General features: G+C 52.3%; 2 protein-coding genes across 8 annotated transcripts in view; both read right to left on the bottom strand.

The window, feature by feature from the left end:
- Nucleotides 1–428: 428 nt before the first annotated feature.
- On the bottom strand, nt 429–16958 carry TEX29 (testis expressed 29). The gene is made up of 6 exons (XM_047874807.1): nt 16814–16958; nt 16614–16706; nt 12923–13033; nt 2131–2200; nt 1275–1444; nt 429–608 (listed from the first exon to the last, which is right to left on the bottom strand). Exons 2-6 carry the CDS (start codon nt 16669–16671, stop codon nt 568–570), a joined length of 450 nt encoding a protein of 149 aa, XP_047730763.1. The 5' UTR covers nt 16672–16706; nt 16814–16958; the 3' UTR covers nt 429–567.
- A 5004-nt stretch (nt 16959–21962) lies between these two features.
- Nucleotides 21963–25452, bottom strand: part of ARHGEF7 (Rho guanine nucleotide exchange factor 7) — a 137432-nt gene continuing 133942 nt past the window's right edge. For all 7 annotated transcript variants that reach the window (XM_047868484.1, XM_047867927.1, XM_047868166.1 and 4 more), the window contains one exon: nt 21963–24494. In XM_047868484.1, the coding sequence (XP_047724440.1) occupies nt 24372–24494 (123 nt within the window). In that variant the 3' untranslated portion in view covers nt 21963–24371. The remainder of the gene's footprint in view (nt 24495–25452) is intronic.

Genomic DNA, 25452 nt, shown 5'->3' with positions numbered 1-25452 from the left:
ACAATGTCCAGATGAATGAGCCACACCTGCTCTGGAGAACACAAGTTTCCAAGGTAGAGGGCAGAGATTCTCCAAGACTAGGGGCTCGGTGGGCTGTAACCTCCACGGTTAGCACCCACTAGTCGTGTTCTGTCACAGAAGAGGGGCTGTGAGGAAGCTGTAGCAGACCCCCCCGGGGCCTCCCAGAAATGGGTGCCACGGCCCTCCTGGGCAGGTCCTGAGGCCCAGTGAGTTGGAGCGACAAGCCCACCCACCCTGTCTCCTGAGAAAGGGCGCGGTGGCCTCTCCGGCGAGGTGCTGTGAGCTGCCTGGACTCCAGCAGCGCTAACAAGTGGCACCACTGAGCGCTGGAAGCTTCCAGCAAATGTCTGCGCACTTCCCAGGTTGTCTCTGTCTGAAGGTAGAATGACAGCACTGACTACAACGACACGGAACAAGAAGCATCTAAAATACCTTTATTGTCTTGTCATTGATCCTGTTTCCATCACACACTTCACAGCGGTTCGCCAGCTGGACCATTTCACTTGGGTGTTTCTGCCAACCTTCACTCTGCCTCCGCCGTACACCTCAGTCCTCAGTTTCTTCATCTTCCATTATTGTCAGTGTTGCTGGATTTAAGATAAAGAAAGAGTGGATCTTTTGAATGGAATACTCAGCCACATCATGAGGTCTGTGAACATGCCAATTATATGCCATGTAAACAACGATTTACTCAAAGGCCAGTTTGGTCAGTGGGTCTGTGCTGCCTGCTCTGTTACCCAAGGAGAGCGTGGCTTCTGGTGGCTTCGCTCTGCAGAAAGTGCCCTGAGAAGGTGACGCCCTGCCCTGCGGGAAAGACCACAGCTCAGACGCGGCTTGGTCAGGGGCAAGGATCTGGATCCTAAAAGACGTTTCAGGAGACCTCTTCTCCCCCCCTTCTGCTTCCCAACTGCTCCAGTAAAACCAAGTCTCCATGACTGACGGGTTAAGGAGAGACCCAGAGAGGGCGTGTCCCTGCAGATGCCACCTAAGGCAGAACTGACCATTTGGGACGCTTCCTTCTCTAACCCGGCCAGGTGCTCGCCTGTGAAAAGCAATAATGGCCAGAGCCCCGGGAGAGACTTAATACATATACCAATGCCTGTGCTTCCTGCAGAGCACCCCCCTGGGACCAGCAGCAGCAGACCATCAGGCCGTCACGGTAGCGGCCGGGTCCCCACACCACCGCCAGGACATGCCCGGCACAGACAAGCTCCCTCAGTTGCGCCCTGTGCGGGGACAGCCCTCCACCTCACCATCCTCTTCCTCCTCCTTGCTGTCCTTGCTCCTGTTCAACGGCTCCGCACTCCCAGGCTTGGACCCCACCTGCTCGCTGGAGAGTGTCAATTCCACTTGATCGCTGGACATGGGTGACGGAAGCAGTTCCGTGCGGACTTCCTTTTCTCTCCTACTCTCCTGAACAACTCTAACGGGGAGAGACTCTTTGTTACAATCAGAGAAATTAAAGATGGAAAACTGAATGGGCCACTCAGTCCTCCACCAGGACGTCCCCCTCAAACAGGGTTCAGGGTTCAGGATCACGCTTTGCCTTAATAGCTCCCAGGTTAGTTTCCTATACAGGCTGCAAACACACAATCGTGTGTGGCATTCAGACTCCGGAGGGTGAGAACAGGGACGGGGCAGTATGACTGTGCAGAAAGGCCACTCAGGATGTCACCGGGCACCAGAGGAGTTCCCACAGGAGGGGACTGGTTTTCCTTGCTGTGGGACAAAGTGACTTGACTAGTCTCACTGGCTTTTCTCCATGTCACAAGGGGGCTTGCGGTGGGGGTACCTTGGCCCTGAGTGGCAGCGAGGAATCCAGGCCTGCCTGGGGGCAGCTGCCAGTGGCCACGGCCTCGTGTCCTCCCCACCAAAAGGAGAGGGCAGATTCTCATCTACACCGTAACAGCAGACACCGGACAGGGTTCTCACGGGCAAACGGGGGCCGGCAGGGGGCTGACAGTGTGGGTGCTCCTTAAACGTTGGCATGGGCCGGGGATGGGGGCTGCTGTCAGGAGCTCAGGCCCTGAGAGTATCCCCCACCTGCTCCCTAGCACCCTGCATCCTGCACTTTTTGCGGGTGAGTTCAGACAGGGAGAGACAACTGACCTGTAAATGATAGTGATGACAAAGGCCCCAGCAATGATCACGATCAAGGCAGAAAACACCTGCACGTAGACTGGAAAACAGTTTGTTACAAGTCAGTCCTGCCTCTCAGGTGGGCAGTACCCCTGCCCCTGCCCAGGCGGCCTCTCCTCCAATCCTTCCCTGGGGACACTGCCACGGGCTACACGCGGGCCATGAAGAGGACAGCTGAGGGCTGCCCATAAGACAGTGGTGCGGGCAACTCCCTGGTCTCCTCCAGAAAAGCCCCTTTGCCGCCCATGATCTGGGCCTCCCTCCTCCAACTCCCAGGAACCGGTTTCTCCATCTTCAGGCGAGTTATCCCAAGGCTGCTGTACTAACAAGGGGCTCCACTGTCCCCACACTGCCCATGTCTTCCCTAGACAAGCCCACCGGAAGAGCCAAGGCCTCAGGTGACTCTCGGAGGGGGCAGGCGGCCCCTGTGGCCATGGTCCCCAGTGCAGGAAAGCTCTGGGCCCCTTTTCACCCCCGTGGAAGCAGGCGCAGGTGAGGCCCAGCCTTCTCTTGGGGACCCTCCACCGCAGGACCCTCTCCCACCTAGCTGGGATGGACTCGTGGGTCTCCGTGTCACAGAGTGGTCTCAGGCAGAGCGAGGCACTGTATCCGGGAGCCCTGGTGCCCATGAGCGTGCCCCGGCGGGAGCCCTCCACCCAACACAGTCTCCGACAGGCAGAGGGAAGGGTCCAGGGGACTGGAGGGCAGAGCTGAGCTGCCAGCAGGCAGCACACACACCGTTGTCACCACTGCCGCTTCTCTCACTACTTTCACTCTTAAGGGACAGAGACCAGCCTCCTTGCAAACCCCACCCTGAGTGACAAGATGTGCTTCAAGTCTCTTACCTCCTCCCATAAACTGTTTTCACCCATCCTTAACTGGCAGGAATACTGCTGGATGCTGTGTCCTTGGGAGCGGCCTTCGTGTCCTGAGGCAGCTAGAAAAAAGCACCACTAACCAGTGGCTTAACGCAATAGCGAAGTACAGTGTCTGGGTTATAGAGGTGGAAATCCAAAATGGAGGTATCCCTCGAAGACTCTGGGAGGTCCTGCCTGCTTCTTCCATCTCCTGGTGGGCGCGGCGCCCCGGGTGTCCTTGTCCTTGTAGATGCGTCCCCCGCTCTAAGCCTCGTCATCTTGGGGCATCTTCCCCACGTGACCCTGTCTTCATGTGGTGCTCCCCTGTGTGCGCTGCGTCTAACTCAGGCTCCTCTTGGAAGGACACCAGTCGTACTGGAATCAGGGCCTCTACTCCAGCGTGACCTCATCTTCACTGATCACATCTGCAAAGACCCTGTTTCTACGTAAGGTCACATTCACAGGTACCGGAGGTTTGAACTTCGGCAGATCACTTAGGGGAACACGCTTCAACCCATGACAGAAGGTTAAGCAGTAGCTGCAGAGAAAGCTGCTTCCCAGGCATGGGAAGGTGACTCCAGTGGGAATTATATTCTCTGGACTGAGCCAGAGGGTCTCTGAGAACGGACGGGGCCTCCGGGATCCTTTCCGTGGGGGCTGAAGTCAGAAAACTGAAGGGGGCTGAAGCCAAATGCTTAATTTTCTCATATTGATATGAGCTCAGTAGGGGATGGTCAGGCATAGGAAGGGTGCTCCGTGGTCAAGCGTGCATCAGGCAGAGGACGGAGGGGGTGGGGGGCTGGCCTGTGTGGTCACCAGCACACCACAGCAGTGAACCAACTGGCGAGCTACTTGTTGGAGGCTCTGTTCTAATCAGCCGGGGCTTCTCTCAGGGATGCCTTTCCCAGGGCAATGTGTTCACCTGAGTTCACCTCTCCATCCCCAGGGCTAGAACAACCAGCCTCTAAGATGGCCTGCGGGAGGGCTTGCCTCCTGGTATTCACACGCAGGTCAGTACAGACACCTCCATGGGGCAGAGATAGCATTACCTCTGAACCAGGGTGTAACTTCTAAGGCTAGGTCAGAGTGTCACTGTGGCTTCTACCCAGCTTTCTCAGGTCACTCGCTCTGGAAAGAGACAGTCATGTCATAAGGACAGAGAAGCAGACCTCACGGCATGGGAAAGGGGTTCCTGTTAACCGTCAGAACCACATGCCCGCAAAGGGAGCCACTTTGGAGAAGACCTTTCAGTTCCGGTGGGGCCCTCGGATGGATGAGTGGCCAAGCCCGACACCATCCAACTAAGCTTTTAAGCCATCACTTTAGATCATTTAGACATAATTTAGGAATTGTGTACCCCCCTCAAGTGATCTGTTGGTCCAAACCTCTGGTACCTATGAATGTGACCTTATTTAGCTAAATTTTGAGCAATTTGTTCTGCAACAATAACTAATACAAGGGTGTAGGCAAAGGGCTTGGCTCAGAGAAAGTATACTTTGAGTGATGCTGAATGAACTGAACGCAAGGACCCAAGTGAACGAGCAAACCAGGAGCTTTTAAGGGACAAGAAAGGAGCCCTCAAATTCTTGAATTCCAGGGAATTCCTCAGTGGATCCCTTACTTCATGGTGTAAATTTAGAATTTATGTGAGTGAAGCCGTTGAAGAGACACACGCACATGGACCATGTGTGAGTATTCAAGTCTCAGTATAGCTTCCGCATCTTTACAGGTGCAAGTATTTTTGGTCCTTGGTGTCAAGTTCCTGGAGGCAGAGACTGCATCTCCGTGACTCTCTCTGCACAGGAGCTGGCCAGCACACAATCTGTTATAAACGATATGTATGGTGTATCATAAACAAGATATTGTGATTGGTCACAGAGAAATGGCAGCAACTGAAGAAAGTATAATTTTCTTTCAGAAATCTCTTGGTAAGTTCGCCCCCAGATGCAGTTTAAAGTTTTGAAATCATCTGCATGATTCCCGTGAAGCAACAGAAGTCAAACACTTGGAAAAAAGTGACGTGTTAAATAACGTGCCCTAAAGACTAAAGAATGACAGTAAGTCCTTCTCTTTGGATTCCCAATTTGTTCTCAAAGATCTGATGCTAATTTCCCAAGTTCATGTTCTTAATAATACAGATTATGCCACAACACAATGTGCACTTCAAACCAGCCAATTTAAGAAGCTGGTGAAAGGTTTTCCTAACATAGAATTATGCGCACAAAGAACTCCCAATACCCTGTCACCGAATACTACAACTTACACAGCACAAAGGCTCGCTTGCCGTCTTGAATGAGAAAGATGTCAAGGAAATGAAAAATATCTTGAGGGCTCAGTGAGAACCCAGATGCAGGGCTCACTGCCCAGACTCTTCCCACAGACGGCCCAGCCTCTCGAGCCTGAAACAAGTTAGAAGTTAAGAAAAAGCCTCACCCACGCAACTCCTGTGTGAACAGTGCAAGGATGGAGAGAGGATGAACACTTGTCCCCATGCAGAAACGATATCCCCACTTGTAGAACAGTGACGCCTCTTCCAGGACAAAAAATTCTTGAGACTTTGTGTTCTTTTCTGGGTTCCTTACAGACACTGGTAAATCAGGTGCTGTCAAGAACAAGGCTCATTCTTCCTTCCCCTCTCCCGTGGCCTTCTGTTAAGTTTCTCAGGATCCACATAAGAGAGAAAACACAGGGTATCTGTCTTTCTCTGTATGACTTATTTCACTTAGCATCACGCTCTCCAGTTCCATCCACGTTGCTACAAAAGGCCAGATTTCATTCTTTCTCATTGCCACGTAGTATAAAAAAAGTTAGAGCGGGAGAGAGCCAAACCATAAGAGACTCTTAAAAACTGAGAATAAACTGAGGGTTGATGGGGGTCGGGGGGGGGGGTGGGCACTGAGGAGGGCACCTGTTGGGATGAGCACTGGGTGTTGTATGGAAACCAATTTGACAATAAATCTCATATAAAAAAATTTTTAAAATGGGAAATAAAAAAAAGAATAAGGCTCATTCTTCATATGAGTTATGGGCATAAGTAATAATGTTAACATAACGTCTCAATTGCATACTAACAAGCACAAAATGGCCAACTCCTGCATAAAATGCTCCTGACAAGATGCTCAGGGGAGGGACAGATGGAAACAGAAGCGGCAGCAGCTTGAATCTGTGTGCCCTTGCCAGCTGCGATCTCCCTTGAAGGATCCATTTCACCACCTTCTGCTGTTGGGGCCGTCTCCCTGGGGCGGGAGTGAACCAGGGTGACCACCAAAGACCATGACCGCGTGCGTGACCTCATCAGGGAACCGAACAGCTTCTGCACCTTCATACGTAGAAGACTGAAAGAACACATTCAAATGCCCTTTGGATGGGAAGGTCTCCTGATTTTAGAAGCCCCAAATGGTAAACATCTCTGAAAAACCTCAGGAAGACATCAGAGCCTTCCAGGAAAGAGAACTCCACAATGGAAATGGAAGTGAGCCGGACCCTCCTCGTCTGTGGCCCCCAAGTAGTGAGATGTGTGCGGCAGGCCACTGAGGCCACAGAAAGACAGAAAGATGACAAATGCAAAAGCACCAGATGACGGCCAGACCGCCACCAGGGCCGTGGACTCTGCTCAGAGCAAGCCGCCGGGCAGCAGGCCATCCCACGCTGGAAGACTGGGGCCCAGGCAGGGTTCTGCCTGAAGGTTGTGGGTTTATGATGAAAAGGCAGGAGGGCAAACCCCTTTAGAGACAAAGCGCCGTGACTCCCTGCAGCTCTCACCACCCGCTTGTGTATGACTGGACCGGAGGTTCACCGAAGTCCATAATTTCCAGTGTGACATCAGGAATTAAAAAAAAAAAATGGCAGAAAAGAACCCCCCTCCCCCCACCAGATCCTTCCTCCATAAAAACCAGTGAGAACATTGGCACCATTTGTCAGAATCTACTTTTTCGGAACTCGGAAACTTAACCAGTCAAAAGCTTGCAGATGAACAGATGACGGTCACTAAGAACAGTGACCTGTGGACATTTTAACTTGCCCTATTCCCACTCCTGCTCACCTCTAATTCCATGCGAGTCTTGAACCAATAGCCCACAGTCATGGCGACCACTAGCAGCCTGGCATCCCTGGAGGGAGCAGAGCAGGGCTGAAGATCCTTCAAAGTCCCAGGCCCAGAGCACCGTCATTACTTTGTCCACCTGCCACTTCACTAGAAGATCCCACTTGCAAGGTTGTCTTTGTTTGACCTGACTTGGAGCTAATTTAGCGTGAACAGCTTTCTCTCAGGCATTTGTTGAAAACAGAGGCAACTGTGGAAAATCATGGCAGCTAAAGTGGCCGACAGCACTTGGGGATAGACAATAGGTGGACCAGAAAGCTGAAAAGGAAAACTTGGGGAATTATCTGTCTGAAGGGGATTTGAAAAGCTGCGACATATTCCCTGGAATCTAGAAGGCAATGGGCATACTCAAGGCTGTGTACGTACAGAGGAAATACCGGAGAAGGTCACTTCTGGCTGAACTCAAGGCTCTGTGTAAGCGTGGAGTAAAGATTAAGGCACAGTTGAAAATTGGCTGATGGCTGAAGGTATGTCCCCAACACACACACAGAGCCCCTAAGCGAAGACTGTGAGACACTGTTTCCAAGCATCTCGGCAGATTTCTGTCATTAGCTGACCAGCAGACTAACAAGCAGAGTCTTCAATGGCTGCAGACCACAAAGAATACAGACTTTACTGAATTCATTCAGAAAAGTCATTAAACAATGCCAACGACAACTTTGGGGAGGCAGGAGAACACAGTTTTCAGAGGTGCCACATATTTCTAAATGTCTAGTTTTCAACAAAAAACATTAGATATGCAAAGAAACAAGTATGGCCACACACACACCCCATCAGTAGAAACTGTCCTTGAGGAAGACCAGATGTTGGAATCACCAAACAAAGACTTTAAATTAGCCCCTTTAAATACGGTCAAAAGAGGGGCGCCTGGGTGGCTCAGTCGGTTGAGGGTCTGACTTCAGCTCAGGTCATGATGTCACAGTTCGTGAGTTTGAGCCCCGCATCAGGCTCTGTGCTGACAGCTCAGAGCCTGGAGCCTGCTTCGGATTCTGTGTCTCCCTCTCTCTCTGCCCTTACCTCACTCATGGTCTGTCTGTCTGTCTCTCTCTCAAAAATAAATAAACATAAAAAAAATTTCAATATGGTCAAAAGACTGAAGGAAACCATATCTGAAGAGCTAAAGTATGAGAACGGTATCTCACCAAGTAGAAAGTACCAATACAGACACAGAAATTATTTTTTTAGAAAAGAACAAAATACAAATTCTGGAGTTGAGAATATGATACCAGAAATGAAAACATCACTAGAGGAGCTCAACAGATTGGGGTGGGCTAAAGAAAGAATCTGCAGACTTGAAGATAAATGAGTTGAGATTACCCAGTCCGAGTAACAGAAAATAGGATCAAGAAAAGCTCACAGAGCCTCAGAGACCTGTGGGCTGGACCAAATACGCACAATGAGAGGCCCAGAGGGAGTGGACAGACACGAGAATGTCTGAAGAAATGGCAAAATTTCCCACATTTGATGATGAGGATAAATTCAAAGACACATGGCAAACAGTCAAAAGAGAATCTTGGAAACAGCAGAAGAAACGTGCTTTATATAAAGAAGCCTCAAGACTAAAAGCAGATTCCTTGTCAGAAACCATGGAGGTCAGAAGTCTAAAAGATGAAATACTCTACGTGTTGACAGAGAAGGACTGCCAGTTAGGAATTTTATACACTGCAACTCTATCCTTCAAAAATGAAGGACAGATTAATACATCCCCAGATACACAAAAACAGAGACTTCATCACTAGCAGACCTGTCTTACAAAAAATGCTAAAGGGAGTCCTTCCAGATGAAAGGATGGGATACTAGACAGTAACTCAAATCCACAGTTGTCACCAAGAGCACCACTAGATGCAGAAAAAGAATTTTATAAAATCCACCACCTTTCGTAATAAAAACCCTCCAGAGAGTAGGAAGAGAAGGGAACTTACTTGACCTGATAAATGGCCTCTAGTACAACCCACGGCTACCAGCACATGTAACGATGAGATGCTGAAAACTCTTTCAAGATCAGGGACCAGAGAAGGATGTCCATTCTCACTGATGAATGGAATCAGTGAGTTTCTAGCCAGGGCAATTAAGCAAGAAAGTGAAATGAAACCAACTGTATTGAAAGAAAGAAGTGAAATGATCTCTATTTGCAGATGATATACTCTTATATCTAGAAGATCCTAAGTAACCAACTAAAAATGGGAAGTCATAAATGAACCCAAAAGGTTGCAGGATACAAGATCAACATACAAAAGTCAATTATACTTCTGTATTCTAGCAAACTTTCGATTTTCCTGTGTATATTCCTAGGGTTCTATATACAATCTGAAAACCAAACTAAGGAGATATATCCATTTACAACAACATCAGAGAGAATAAGATGCTTAGGAATAAATTTAACAAAAGAAACAACTAGAAACTATAAAATACTGTTGAAAGAAAAGATCTAAATAAGTGGAAAGACATCCTTGCTCATGGATCAAAAGTAACATTAAAATGGTAATACCCACCCCCAAGTTATCTACAGATTCAACACAAATATCCCCATCAAAATGTCAGATGGCATTTTTTTCAGAAACTGACAAGCTGATCCTAAATTAAAATGGAAATACAAAGAATCCACAGTAACCAAAACAACCTTTAAAAAGAACAAAGTTGGAAGACTCATGCTTTTCAATTTCAACATTTATTATAAAGCTACATTAATCAAAATGGTGTGATACCGGCTTAGTGGAATAAAACAATAGTCCAGAAATAAACCCTCACATTTACGGGCAATTGATTTTCAACAAGGACGCCAAAGCAATTCAACGGGGGAAAGAATGGTCTTTTCAACAAATGATGCTGGGACACCTGGATATCTGTATGCAAAAGAATGAAGTTGGATCCCTGCCTCACAACACGTAAAAAAAATTAAAACTCAAAATGGACCAGAAACATGGATGTATAAGCTAAAACTATAAACTTCTTACAAAATAACAGAGATGTAAATCTTTGTGTCTTGGATAAGACACTAGTTTCTTAGCTAGGACACCAAAAGCACAAACAGCCAAAGAACAAACAAACAAACTAGGCATCGTCAAAACTAAGAAAGTTTGTGCTTCAAAGAGGCACTATCAAGAAGGTAAAACGACCAAACAGATTGGGAGGAAGTAGGTGCAAATCACGTATCTGTTAAGGGTCTACTATCCAGAATATACAAAGAGCTCTTACAACCCCACAATAAACAGACAATCAACCCAGTTAAAAATCGGGCAAGGAGTCTGAATGGACTTTTCTTCAGAGAAGATATACAAATGCCCATAATAATGCATATGCAAGCACATTCACCATGGTACTCATCAGGGAAACACCAATGAAAACCCCAGTGACCTACAACTCCACATCTACCATGATGGCTATAATCAAAAAGAAAGACAACTAGTGCCGGCGAGGATGGGGAGAAACTGGAATCCTCGCGTACTGCTCTTGAGACTATCAAACAGTGCAGCACTTGGGAAAGTAGTTTGGCAGTTCCTTAACAAATTTTTAAATATAGTTAACGTATGATCCAGCAATTCTGGTTCTAGGTAAACACACAAGGGAAGTGGAAACAGGTTCATGCAAAAACCTACACACAAATGTTCATAGTGGCATTATCCGTAATAGCTAAAAAGTGTAAGCCACCCAAATGTCCATTAAGTGATACAGGGGTAAACGAAATGTGACATGTCCATATATCGGAATGTCATTCAACCATACAAAAGCATAAAATGCTGACTACAACACGGATGTGTTTTGAAAACATTGTGTGAAAGAAGCCAGATACACAAGGCACACACTGTAGGATTCCATTAATAGGAAATGTCTAGAAGAGGAAAACCCATAGAGGCCAATCGGTGGTTGCCGGGGGTTGGAGGTGGGGTGGGGGGATGGGGAATGGGGATTGTCCAGCTGATGAGTACAGGGTTTCTTCTGGGGATAATAAAAATGCTCTGGACGGGATAGTGGGGATTCAACTCTGTGAATATACCAAAAGCCAACGAACTGTGTACTTTAAAAGGGTAAATTTTATAGGAATTTGGTGTCAGCAAAGATAACAACCAAAAAAGAGATAACTTCCAGTTGTTTTTATCTACAGGTTCAGGGGAAGGTGTGGGATCCTAGAGATGCCTGGGTCTCCCAGAGGCAGAGATCAGTAGTGAGGGTCTGGACCCAAGTCTTCCCAAGTCAAGATCTGGAAGATACATTGTCATCAGGAAATCTTCCCAGCTATTGATGGTGTTTCTCATGGCCTCTGACTGCGCCTCTTTCTGAGAAGCCAAACTTCCTCTTCTTTTGCCCCAAGTGCCAAATCTTCACCATAAAGCAAGATACAGGCTTCCCCTTGGCAAGCCAGGATCCCCCAGTGGCTTTTGCTTCTTGAATCCTTTTGTCCAAAAGGTCACTTTCTTCTTGAAGGCGCTGGCTAGGCAGGATCCAGGTGGCCCCAGTGGGTCACTCTTTGGTAACAGTTACCAGTCACAATTGTTTCTGACTTGCTAGGCCTTCCCGTGTCTGGGAATGAGAGGAAAGTCCCCATGTCTGTCTCTAAGGGCTCAGCCTACCTGGGGCTCAGAGGAGGAAACAAGAAGAAACCTTCCCAGTTGTGTGGCATGACTGTGCCTTTATCCACTGGGGACGGGGGACAGAGCAGAGTGGCCTGGGACACGCTGTCCCACAGCACCGGAGCTGCTGGGTGACCACGGCCCGCTGCCAGCTCCTCCTGCCTGCCGGCCCCTCCCCCTCTCTGACAGGGCCCTGAGCAGGCTGCCTCATTGCAGAGACTTACTTGTCCATTCCCAGACACTCCTAGAGCCAAGCATCCTCATTGCTGAAAGGGCCACAAACAGGGCAAGAAGACACATCAGTCATCAAGTGGAATTTCTCGACGGGTTTGCAACTATTTAGAAAACCCTAGGGGCTCAGTCGGTTGAGTGTCCAAGTGCTGATTTCAGCTCAGGTCATGATCTCACGGCTCGTGAGTTTGAGGCCCATGCCGGGCCCTGCACTGACAGCACGGAGCCTGCTTGGGATCCTTTCTCTCTCCCTCTCTCTCTGTCCCTCCCCTGCTCGTGCTTGTTCTCGCACTCTCTCAAAACGAATAGTAGAAACAAAGAAGAAGAAAATTCTCGAGGCACAGAAGACCAAAGCTGTGAGGTGTGAGTAAACACCCAGACTGCATCACTAGAGAGCCCTTCCCACAGGGGCTCCGCTAGCACCCCCTCCACACCTGCCTCTCCCACCCAACTGTGATTCCCCCGTTTCCTTCCACCGTGTGCCTCCCTCACCACCTCCGGGAAGCGGGCCCTACTGAGGGTGGCAGCCTCTCCCTGCCCCCACTGCCCCCTCATCCCTGGACCCCCTGCCGGCCTGGTCTCCCCAGGCACATCCCAGGCCCCAGGGGTCAGGATACGCACCTCAGTGGGAGTCTGGTTTTGTTCTGACGGTGACAAGCCTGAGGAGAAGCCCCATCGGGGCTCGTCCTTGGCCCTCGTGCCCTGGCTGCAGGGCTCCAGCGCCCACGCTCAGCGGGTCTGATCTTGTGCACAGCTGGTGACCAGCATGCCCGGAACCAGCTGCTTCTGCACCCCCAGCGTGCCCAGGGTCCCAGAAGTACCCTCCCTAGTATCAGGTGGATTCCATCTGGGAGTGAATTTCCTCTGGTGGCTTTTCCTTCGTTCACAGGCCCTAAAACTGCTCTTCCCACCAAGGTGCCAAGCAGAGTGATGGGACCAGGGAACAACAGAGGCCCGTCCAGCAGGAGGCGCCCGGGAGGGAGGCGGGCTTCCCGGGTACTTACTGGGAACCGCTTTTTCATAGCACACGCCTTTGTAGAAGCAGCACCCGAGTTCCTTGCACCGGTCTCTGGTGATGTTGTAGTCACATATGTTGTAGAGAGGAATGTCACACACTGCAAAGCACAGACGCACACAGCTGTTAGCACCAAGAACACAGCCGCAGCAGAGATCTAAATACTCGTGCCTGGGAGGGGGCACCCGTGGGCTTGCACTGTGGGGTTTTGTTATGCTTTTAATTATGCATCCGACGAATCTCACTTTGACGCAAGGATCTAGAATGAGTTAGATTTCTGAACAAAACAATGTCAAGCTAACTGTACAGAATAATGCAGAGTCCCCTGCTGATTAAGGAGATAGAGCATCTCAGCAGAGTGCTCGCGCACATCGGCACTCTGCAAAGCAAACAGAAAACAAAGATCTGATACAGCCAGCGGATGTGGGGGGTTCAGGTTATAATGCGTAATTAATGCACATTTAAGCACATGTGAGTTAAAATTATCAACACAGGCTAAGGGGTAGCTCGGCATTTTAAAGTTGAATCAAAAGGACCAAGTGAAATAACAGTTTTGACCAAAAAAAAAAAAAAAAAAAAGAAAAAACTCAGAAGTGAACACACTGAACGTGCATGAGCAGATGGTGGGGACAGTGCTCAGCACAGCTCTGGCACCAACGGCTAACGTGTGTCCAGCTAGGAGGACGAGTGAGTCCCCTAACCGGCAGTCAGCAACATCTGCCCCAGACCCTGCTGGGGCTTCCATTCCCGAGGGAAAGGGAAGAGGGGTCTCCGGCTGCCTGGGGCTGGTAGGCCTTTCAGGTGCAGGGGCTCCAGGGAAACCCACCGTCCCTCCTGCTCTTTTCTGAGACGTGCGTTTGGAATGTCACTGCAGACACAGCAGCACAGCCCAGACGTGTGGCAGGACCGGCAACATGAGGCCAGGCAGGGTCGGAGATGAGGAACTCTGGCTGTCACCCTCCTGCCCCACTGCCCCCCACTACAGCCAGGCTTGCTGGGCGGGTGGGGCCGGCCTCCCCCGCCGCCTGCGGTCACCCAGCCCTCAGTCACCTGCCCAGCTCCACCTCAGATGGGGCCTGGGCTGCAGAGGGCCTGCCAGGCGCTCAGGGTGGCCACACGGTGCCCGCTGGTGGCTCCCACAGGACAGTCAGGGTGGCAGCAAACACCGGCTCCAGAGAGTTCCAGGAGACCCAAGACTGCACAGCTGCCAGGCAGAGCCCAGATCTCCCCTTTCCCACTGTCTCCACAGGACCCATTCGGTGGGTGCCCTTCACGGAGCCTAGGGGACATTCTTCACATGGCTCCATGACAGTGGAAGTTTACCTTGGTAAACAGCACGGGGGGGAAAACAATCCGTTCAGGCGTAACTTTGTTCATGACTGTCTCTTCAATGTTACTCCCCAGGTGAGAAAACACAGGTATGTGAGTTCCCATCCTGACCACTCGAATGGGATCGTTTGCCACAGCAGCTGGCCCCCCAGCGCACCCGTGCGGAAGCTCAGTGCCCCATTACACCTGAGACCTCTGTGCCCACCCCCTCCTCCCCAGGGCTGTTTTCTCTGCCTGCACCTCCCACAAGGTCCTGATGTGTTTCTGCAAAGGTGCCCAACACAAAGAGCTCATCCACATCTCCATCCCTGGAGTGACCCCTCTGCCCAGCCCACAACCTCCAAGAGACAGGGCAGGGGGCGGGTTAGTGAGGCTTTACTGAGGACATCCTGTAGCCCTGGACTGGCCAGCTAAAAGCATCAAAGGACAACCCACAATCATGTGACCATTGGGCATCAGAAGCGGTGCCTTCAGCTGCCCCACCACATGCTGCTCGCTGGGAATGGTACCTGACACCTGACCTAGGAATGGGGCGGAAGCCAGACGGTTGGCATCTCCTTGGGCAGGGCCTGGCTGCTGGGGCTGCACCCCATGCTGCCCATGACATCCAGGGAACGCCAGGGCCCAGGTGAGAAAGGCAACGAGGAAGAGGGAGACGGCAGCCCTTGTGACGGCCAGGCTGCTGGGCACCTCCGGTTTTGGAGAAACAGAGACTGGGGCAAAATAAAACACAAGGGCAGGGGGCCCAACATCCCTGGGGGAAGTGCCCTGTGCCTCATGAGGACCAGGTGCCTTGGGTCACAGCCAGGGAGGCGGGTCTGGCTTGGTTCTCCAAGTGTCCTCACGGGTCTTTCCTCTGCCATGCTTACGTGTCCTCTGACACACGCCCTCGTGCAGACGCGTCCTTGCCCGTGGTAACACAAGGTGCCACCTGCCCACCTGCCTTCCCTCTCCGCCAGCCCAGCCCCCATACCTGCCCACCCCACCGGCCCATCTCCTACCTGCCCACTCCCTCCGCCTGTTCACCTCCCACACCTCAGAGTAACACTTAACAGCCACGTCGATGTCCACAGAGGACGACAGAGGCACTTGCGTTCACCCCCAAAACTGGTGGAAGGGCAGTTTATGGTCAAAACGCAGGTGGATCACTGTGACCCAGGAGAGCAGGCCCCTCTTTCAGACTAGTGAGGACAGGGACAATGACCTCCCGCCCCCCAATGGCCAACCCGCTCCAGCCACGCCCAGAGAAGGGGCACCTGGCCAGCCTCAGAACGGGGTGGGCACCAGGGCCCCCAGTCTCACCGCCCTGAATAGAGGCGAGATGGGCCACCCATGCTCCAGGCCCTGAGAGCAGACTGTCCTCCACACAGGCGCTTCCACCAGGAGACTCGGGGGGCACTCCAGGCCAGCCATCTTTGCCACTCACTCGGTGCCCCAGGTGCAGGCCACCTGCCTCCTCTGCACGGAGCCATGTTGATCAAAAACCACAGCCCCTCCCGTGAGCCCCCTTGGGCTGGTTTGGAGCCTGGGCCTGGACCCTGGGGCCTCGAGTGAGACCCACTGACCTTCGTTTACCAGCTGCCCTGTGTGATGCAGCCCCCCCGAGACCGGCCCCCAAGGGCATCCCGAGGGCTTGGTCCTCAGTGGATTCCTGTCAGGTGACAGGAGAAATGTGTCTCACAGAAGCTTGGCCGGCCCGGGACCTTCCCTCGTCAGGCCGGACTCCAAGCCAAATTAAAAAAAAAAGAAGAAGAAAACCAAATTTCTTTTCCTTCCACTTTCCTATCTTCTGTTTGTCACCAAAGCAATGCACGGAGAAGGGTTACCTGAGAAGTCAGCACGAGCGCGCACAGCAGGAACGGCCCTTCCCTCTCCTCACGTGGTCCCCCAGGGTCTCAGGCTTCCAGGACACCTACCTTGGAGCTCCCAGTGACCGCAAGCCTTGCAGAAAGCCACATCTTAGCAGACTCCTTCAGCACCCAGTACCAGGGGTCCGACTGCAGACCCTGGGCACCAGGGAAGGGGGAGGAGGGCTTTACCGCGGAGAAACGTGTTCCCCTCACGAAAAAGTCACTCTCGCCATAACCACTTTGAGACAGAAGGTAAGTCTGACACCTCACAGTGAACCGGGTTTGACCCTAGAGCCCCGGGAGTTAAATGCGTTTCTTGTGAATGCCTCAGGTCCAGGAGCTTCCTTCTGCACTGAGAATTTTGAGACAGGAGGCTGCACAGCCTTTTCTGCGTTATTTTTGAAAGCACACGTTCCTTTGCCCCCTTCCCTGGCTCAAGCCGGTGACTAACCGCCATCACCTTGGGGTAGACCAGCCCCCACGGCGGTCTTTCCCTGTTACCTGCAAATTTCTTCAAGAGGTGAGAAGGGGATTTCTTTAATTCTGGTGCGTATCTCATCGTAGCAGCTGACGGAGACGCGGGGTCGAGGGAACCTGGGGGAGACAACAGGTCAGCCCAGGTGGGACCTCGCCGGCGGGCTGGCGGCCGTGGTCGGTCTAGTGACAGGGGTGGGGCTGGGCAGAGCGGACCCCGGTCTCACCTGGCAACCACGTCCCCCACTGAGCCTGCTCAGCCGCACGGTCCCACAGTTCCACTTCAAGTGGACAACTTTGGATCCAACAAACTTGCACCTCCTCCCTCCACCGCTCCCACCAGTGGGACCTAGCTCCAGTGGTGGGCCCGCCCTGCCCGCTGTGATGTCACACAGACCCCATGACATCACAGAGGGAGCAGGGTGGCGATGCTGGCAGCTGTAAGGTGGAGGGACTCTCACATGGTTGAGGAGTGCAAGGACCCCAAGTGCAAGGGGTGGGGCTTTGAACACCACCAAGACCCCCTTCTGCATGACACCCAGGCCTGGCTTCTGAACCACGGGTTTGCATCCTGCTGGCACTCCTGGGTCCTCCTTCTTGGGGTGTCCACATTTGCTGAGATAAACCCCCCCACCTCAGGGATGTGTAGCCCATGGAAGGAGACAGACCACATCAGATCAGACGTGTTACAGAGAAAAAGACAGCAGAGCGCAGTCAGGACTGATTTTCTGCTTACACAGGGTAAGCGGGTGGCCTCGGGCTTATGTGGTGTCTGAAGAGTTTCGGGAGAAGTGAGGGAGAGTGTGCAAAAGCTTGAAGAAGCAGCAAGTGCAAAGTCCACGGGGTGAGGCACCCCTGGCCAATCTGAGAAACCAGGAGGTTGTGCACTTAGGGACCTAAAGACCCAAATGGACGAATCTAGCTGGGGCTGAGGTCCCATGGTGGGGTGGAAAGCCATCTGAGTGCCTTGGAGAAGGAACCTGCTGGGGCCACAGGACCTCCATGAGGCCTGGGAGGTGGGAGCTCGGGAAGAGTGGGAGAGAAGGGGAGGCCTGTGCCCAGCCCAGAGAAGTGAGACCAGCAATGAGGCCCAGGTGACCGTCCTGTCCCTGTCCCACACCTGGAGTGAGGAGCAGGGACCCACTGGGGAGGGCTGGGTGCTAGCAGATGGCAGGTGGGAAGGAAGCCCTAGGACATGGCAGGAGGGTCATGGAGGCCACAGCTAGCCCTGTGAGGTTAGGGAGCCGTGCTGGCTGAGCCCGGGGCAATGAACTGCCACCAGAAGGGAGGGGGTCAGGGAAGCATCGTGCTGGGACCTGTCCCATTGTGACCCCAAGAGCAGTGGCTAGGGAGTGTCAAGGCCCCAGCCGCAGGGAGACCTGGGAGAAGGCAAACCATGACCACCAGGCCGCCACAGAGCACGGGATGGACCTAGGAGCACGAGGGCAGCAGGGAGAAGGCCTCAGCAAGGAGACCAGCCCCCCAGCGAGAGCAGCCTGGAGAGCAGGGGGTCTGTGGTGAGCCCGTGGGGTCACACCAGGTGGGCACAGGCTTTGGTCCCCCTCCTTGTAAGTTTCCTCATCTGTAACACGAGGGTCAGGACCCAGTGACCGACGCATAGCTGAAGCCCAGTGAATAGTAGTGCCCACATCTGGGGTCCTGAGGGTCAGGCAGGGCTTCTGGAAGCCCCACACGCTAGCCCATCACCCCCCACGTGTAATTCACGTACCACACGCTTCACCCACTTGCAGTGGGCGTATTCACAGTTTGCAACCATCACCACCCACGTGAGAATGGTTCCATCAGCTCAGGGAGGCTCCCTCTCCCCCCAGGCTCCACCTCCTGTCTGCAAGGTCTGCCTCTGAAGGTTTCTTACCGACAGAAGCACAGAGCACACGGTTGTGGGCATGTGTCTTTCACTCACAGGGTTTCAAGCTTCATCCAGGGAGCGGTGCGCCTCAGCACTTGGTCCCCTGGCGGCTGAACAGTGTGGATGGAGCTCATTTGCTTAGCCGAGTGTCGGCTATGACATGTGCGGCCATGGAAGGCACAGGCTGGGCAAAGGGAGCAGCCAGTGTGGCCTGCATTGCCCATTACCCTGAGTCCTGTTTCCCCGGGATAAGTAAGGACCGCCCTTAACGGATTTTATTCTAAGAGAAAGACACTTGCTGTTGTCAACTGTGAGGTCTTCCTGTGGGACAATGTGGGTGTTGTCCTGGGTTTTCTGACATAGGAAAAGTACCATGGGGGCCCATTACAACTTCCACAAGAACTTCAACTACTAGCCTTTTACAAACGCTCTAATGGGATTTGGTTAACCTACGACAGCAGCATCACTCCAGCCCCACCTCTGAAGGGGCCAGTGCCTCAGACAGATGCCACCAACCTGGGGGGGCGTAAAGACTGGGCGGGGGAGGTGTGCAGCACTGTGGGAATGGGGGGGGGTGGTTAGGACAGGATCCAAGTCAGCTCAGCTGGGTGGGCACGGGCACTCTGGGAATCCTCCTCAAGGGCAGGGGGAGCCAGGACCACTGAGGGAGCAGCAGCCCTGCCACATTGTGCATCACTTGTGGGCAAGGACAGGGAGTGGGGACAGAGCCCATCAGGGTCTCCTGAGAGGTCTATCCGCCCAGGGGAAAGAGAAACAGGCTGGTGGCCAAAAAGGAAACTGCACAACTAAAGCAGCTCTGTAAAAGCATGTGTAAAACATAAACGATGCAATTTGCTGTGTTTACGAGGGAAGCAGGGCTTCCCTGGGGACTGAAGGGCCAGAAGGGAGGGTCCCCTGGCCTCTCCTCCCGACTGCTCTCCAGACACGATGACGGCAAGGCCAGGGGACCACAGTACAGGGAATGGCAAGTAGTCTCAGGGGGCCCTGACTGTTGACTCTCCTCTTCTGTAAGCTTGACTGGCTCCATACAAGAAAGCCTCAGGCACAGCAATCAATGTGTGTCTCGTGACTGACAGCGCCGAGCTGAGACCAGTTCTCCCCTGCTACTGGACACGAAGCAGACGCCAGACACCCACAGAACCACGCACGAGGCCACCAGCCTGCTGGCTACCCGACCCCCCCCCCCCCCCCCCAAGGCACCGCACTCCAAGCCCTCAGAGCACCAACCAGTGCCTGGAGCACTGCCTCAGCAATTGTCCCCTCTGCCCGGAGCTGGGCTGGACGCCTCGCACCAGCACCCAGGAGCTGGAGAGAGAGGCAGCCTGCCCGACCCAGTCGGGGCCGGGCACCTTTGCTTTGCGGAATTGCAGGGGGAAAAGCAGAGCCAGAGAGGAGGTCCCGGGGGGACACTGAGGCCAGCTCCACTTGCTTTACGAGCCAGTGGCCAGCGGGTGTGCACTGCCACAACTGCCTTTCTGAGGAGTCCACGGGGAGTCCACGGCATGGGTGTGTGCACACCAGTAATGAGGGAAAGGCTGCAGACAGCATTCAGACCGAGACTCCTTTTTTCGAAAAACTAGAAGTGCAGTATCGTCAAGAACGTTACTTCTTAAAATGTTTTCTGGGACTCTGGCAAATTCCATCAAAATTAAAACACACATTTCTAGAAATAAATCGTACAGCAATACCTACCTGGTTGCACACAGGATACTCACCGGAGCCTCTGCAATACCAACTGCCCCCCCGCCCCCCAGCACTGAAATAACCTGATGCTTTCCACCAGTGGGATATTTATGCGGTTGCCCCACACGGGCAGCCCACACTCCCCAAAATGGATAGATACTGGGGATTCGTTACCCACAAAAGGCAGTCCCAGCAAAAGGCATAAAAGTTCCGTACTCTGAAAGTTTCAAGTTTTCTTTTTCCTACCTAGGTCTTTACTACACCTGCAAGTTCTTATGATGTGGTACCGGGAGCCACTATTTTCCCACATGGATTTAAGAAAAAGGTCAGTTAGCGAACACAACGTGCTCTCATTGCGGGGAACAAAATCGCACAAACACCAAAGGTTTGCCTCTGCCCAAAAGAACCCATCACACTGGTTACCTTCGTGGAAGCAGGCGAGAGTATCGGGAGAGGGGCTGCGCGCTTCTTACCTCGTGCCCCCTGCGTCTCTCCCCACGCAGGGACTTCATAAAGACCAGCAAGTATATACAAGTGCCCCGGTAAGAAAAACTTGAATAAGAGATACCAGCGCAGCTCATTTATAATGCAAATCAACACAAGGGACTTTCTCAAGGTCCCATCTCAGCCTGAAAAACTGGAAATCCTCCAAACTCTGGACACCACGTTGGTGGCCGGGCACCCCAGGTGGCCGTGGCCGTGTGCCTCGCCCGGTGCACGGACCCCCCTGGGCGGTGGCTACTTCACCTAGTCCTCACGCCCCATGTCCAGTGTGGATGGCCAGGTTCCCGGCCACCGCTCTTGGCTGCAGTGTGCCAGGTTCAGGGCTGCAGTGGTGGCCTGCCCTCTGAGGGGCCGGGGAAGTATCAGAGCGCCAAAGAAATTGGGAGCTAACAGGTGATGCAAGTTACACCAGCACCAAGAAAAACCGGTCTTTCTGCAGGACACGTGCCATCACTGGTCTCCCTAGAATCTGGGAGAAAGAGGACAAAGTAGGGTTTGCCAAGTCACCTGACAAAGTTTTCACAGACTGTGGTGATGGAGATGTGCACGGCTCACCTCCTCGGATCAAGGGTGGGAGCTCGGAGAGGGAGGCAGCAGCATCAGGGGGCGTTCGACCTGCTCCCGGCGTGGCTGTCTTCCCGGAACACAGGCTCCAGCCACTCGCCTGGACGGAGTGGCCACCAGGGCGAAGGGTCTGGGCAGGGCAAGGCTCACAAGCACACGAGCAACTTGCTTCTGTTGCCTTTGTCCACAGGCCACCAGTGTAAGGACCCCCAGGAACCCCGAGACACACTTTCCCCCATTCCACCCACGAGGGGGGATCACCGAGCCCCTTCCAGGATGAAAAGTCCTTCTACAGACAGAAGGGCCGTGCCTCATGGTGCTTTTCCTTCCCCTTCCTTCCCTACAACCTTCCTTTTCCTAACAGGACTTTTCTTCAAATATTCCCAAGCCACCGGTTTTAAGGCAAACATGATTTTTCCAACATCAAAAATTTACACCAGAATTTATTTTAAGTCAGAAGAGATGTGCTTGGGTGGCTCCAGTCGATTAAGCACCTGACTCCTGATTTTGGCTCAGGACATGATCTCACAGTTTGTGAGTTCAAGCCCCGTGTCCAGCTCCGTGCTGGAAGTGTGGAGCCTGCTTGGGATTCTCTCTCTCTCTCTCTCTCTCTCTCTCTCTGCCCCTCCCCTGCTCACGAGGGCTCTCTCTCGAAATAAACTTAAAAAAAATTTAAGTCAGAAGAAAGCATAAAGGTAACATGCACCAAAAAACAAAACACAAAACACATCATGGAAGATAAAGTGATATTGTAACTTAAGGAAAGTCAGTTTAATAATTACAACGATGTAGAAGGAATAGTCAATGCCAGGACACTCTGTGGCATTTACAGGACATGGCCCCACAATAGTCACCAGGGATGCTGTGTGTCCTAGAGAAATGGGGCGGGAGGGCAGCGGGAAGTGCACACACAGCTGGAGGCGCCCAACGTCCCAGCGCCTGGTGCGCGTGGAGGCAGACACCACGAGCACAAAGGACGGTGTCTGACCCACATCTCCACACCGTGCAGAACTGAAGTGTGTCGTGTCCTCGCCCTTGGGGTAAATAGGGCGCCTTTCAACCCCCAGCCCCTTGGAAGGTTAGAGAAACGTAAACAACCTATTTACAATAAGGAAGGTCTGTAGAAAGAACTGCTCTCGGATGCATTTTCTCTGCTCCCTAAAAAGCTTAGTGAAATCCTGGATCTGCGAGAAGAGGAGAGAATGGGCCTCTCCCCTTAGGGCAGGGATTGGGGAAGAAACAGGTGTCACTCAAGGCTTCGGTGAGGCTAAGGCAGGCGAGAGACCCCTCCTGGGATGCTGCCAGCAACATCGCCCATCAGAAACAGGTGGAGAGAGCAGGGGACAGAGGCCGTCCCTGAGTTCAAGGCTGCACACTTGGGCACACTCCAACGTGTCTCCCACTGCAAGAAAGGTCTTCTGCGTCACCAAAGACTCCTGTGAAATAGGGCTTACCAAAAAACAGGCTCTCCCTGCTATTCCTAGCTCTGGTGAACAAAATGCTAAGTGCAAGAAGTTGGCAATTCTATTGGAAAGGCCACACATGGGCAGGTCAATGCTGAGCCACAGACACACCTGCTGGGCACACAGCCAGGAGGGCCAAGCTCAAGCCACTGCCCTCCAGCAGCAGATGGGGGGGGGGGGGGGGCACAGTGCTCAGCAGGAGCCTGGAGGAGCAGAAAGCCAGGTTCCAAAGCCACCCAGTTCAAAGGCATCAGAAGATCCCGAAGCCTTTACAGGGTGGCTTGACCCACAGATCGCGAGGCCCAAGTCACTCCTGAGGCCACAAGGGTATTTCTGAGAAGTCTGTAATGCACAGAGATACTGCTGTTTTGAAAGACCTAACACTGGTTCTGTGAAAAAGTTTCTGTCGATTAAAGCTGACCTCTTGAGAAGAGGGGAGCAGAGAGCCATTGCCATAGTGTGGGCATCCTGCCTCCATGGCCGCGGTTCCTGCCCAGGGGCTCTGAGGCTCCCTCGTCCCTGCCCAGAGAGGCCAGCAGAGCTGGGGCTGGGCAGGCTGCCTGTCTCCTCTGCTGTGGAGGTACAGGGGGAAATGGACCCACATTTAAACTTTCATCGCTTTGGCAGGATTTATATTGCTTTATTCTCACTGAAAGGGGGAAACATTTCTTTTTCCCAGTGAGCACTGAAGGCTCGTTGCATGCTGCTGGTGAACAGAGCTCAAAGTGGCCTGACAACTCCCAACCGCCACCTGCCATGTCAGCCCACAGCATCCCTGGTGTGTCTTCATCGGCCTCAGAGATACGTAATAAATAATAGTTTATTTACAGGTTCTTGTGAAGCTTTCTCTCGTGGGCAGGACACAACAGTGCACTTTTTCATGTTATTAAACCAGCCTATATAAGAAAGTCTGCTCTCCCCAGCGCAGTGAATGCACGCCGATGGGCCGCCGTTCTCCAGAGACAGAAAGGCGCGGACACCAGCAGCTGGACATGGAAGTGTGTGGGGACCTCCTGGGATCTGTGGTTGAAGCTGGCGTCTCTCTCACTCAGCCCGGGCACCTCACTCAGGCCCAACACATGTCAGTGACACAAAACGGCTTTAACAGAAGACTTTCGAGGATATTAAGGTATCTTTGCAGACACAAATAAGGTTAATTACTTAGGCCTACCAAAGCAGAAGGTCTTTTTAGAGCACGTGGGGACTATAGAGAGCAAACCAGGCATCCAGCAAAGTACCAGGCACCTTTAACGCCCCTGCTTTCCATGAGCACATCTTGTTCACAGGACCAGAAAGGTTAGTGGGAAGGGAATTCTAGCGCAGGTGATCAGCCCAGATGGAACCACCGTGGATGTGCATTCAAAATGGAGTATTTACAAGAAACACGTGTAATTATATATACTCAATAAAAGCCTGAAACACCAGGATTTGTAGTCACTGCACTTATTGCAAAATGAGGTAATTGAGATGTTAACAGAGTAAAATTACTGCAGTTCCGCCCTCAGGGTCTACACCTCACGTGTGGATTCTTCGGGAACAGTGCAACCGTTTCTATTTGTGTGAGCAACTCCAGCTTTCCCGTGCACAGAAAGCAAGATGACTTTTGTCCAGCCCTGCCCCCGCGGTCCCGCGTGTTCACCCGGGCCTGGTCTCCTCGCTGGGAAGAGGCAAGGATGCTCCTCAGAGGTTGGTCTCATCCCAGGCAGGGTCGTTCATGTTCTTCAGAACTTTCCTCACCAGCTTTTCCAGGTCCTTGCGGGCTCTCTGCTCTTCCTCCAGAGATTTCTTCATCTTTTTGTTATCCTGTAAATGAAGCAGACCACAGGAGACTGGCGGTCTCGGGCACACAAGAGGGCAATCCCGGGCTGGAATCCACCAGGCTCAACAGCACCGCCTGAACGCCTGCACAGACACCCCTGTGATGGGTCTCCAAGACCCATCACAGAAGGAAGAACGGTCCTAACTATCCATCCAGACAACCTCCACCTGACAGACCACGAGACAACGGCTGAAAGTAACAAGAGGAACGTGCGTCTTCCCACATCTGTAATGATCTCACAACCTTTTACTAGAAAAACGGCAGCAGCGGCGGCCCCTGCATTCCTTCGCCCTGACCCCATCACGCCTAGGCACACACGCAGGTGGACCGCTGCTGGGCCTCCCTTCCAACTCGGGGAAGAAGCACCTGCGCACCCCAGCCCCCACCCCACGCGCAGGGCTCAACGCGCTCCTTGGAGACCAGAGCCATCGTGCAGTGAACCTTCTCCACAAACACACAAAATATACTTGGGTCACTTAGCCAAGTTCACCTGACTTCTTAAGAACAAGGACCATGTGTCACACCAGCAAGTGGCAAAGAATAATCACAGTAGGAATTTTAGGTATTTTAAACAATTATTCCAATAGAACTTGAGATGACTTATGATGGAAATTGTACAGTAAAACCTTTAAACAGGTCACTTTAAGAATTCATCTCCTTGGGCACCTGGACGGCTCAGTCCGTTAAGCGTCCAACTTCAGCTCAGGTGGTAACCCCATGGTTTGTGAGTTTGAGCCCCATGTCTGGCTCTACACTGACAGTGTGGCTCTCTCCCCTCCTCTCTCTGCCTCTCCCCTGCTCTTTCCCAAAACAAACATTAAAAAAAAAAAAATACTTGAAAAAAATTCGGTTTTCCTGGTCTGTGCCAGGCACAGAAGACCAAACTGATCTGCTGGAATTCTAAGAGAAAGGACCTCTCCCTTCTTTATTACTTCACGTTCA

This window comes from Prionailurus viverrinus, chromosome A1 (assembly GCF_022837055.1).
Source record: "Prionailurus viverrinus isolate Anna chromosome A1, UM_Priviv_1.0, whole genome shotgun sequence".
Taxonomy (NCBI): Eukaryota; Metazoa; Chordata; class Mammalia; order Carnivora; family Felidae; genus Prionailurus; species Prionailurus viverrinus.
Note: the sequence above shows the minus strand (reverse complement) of the source record. Positions and strands in the feature narration are given on the sequence as shown.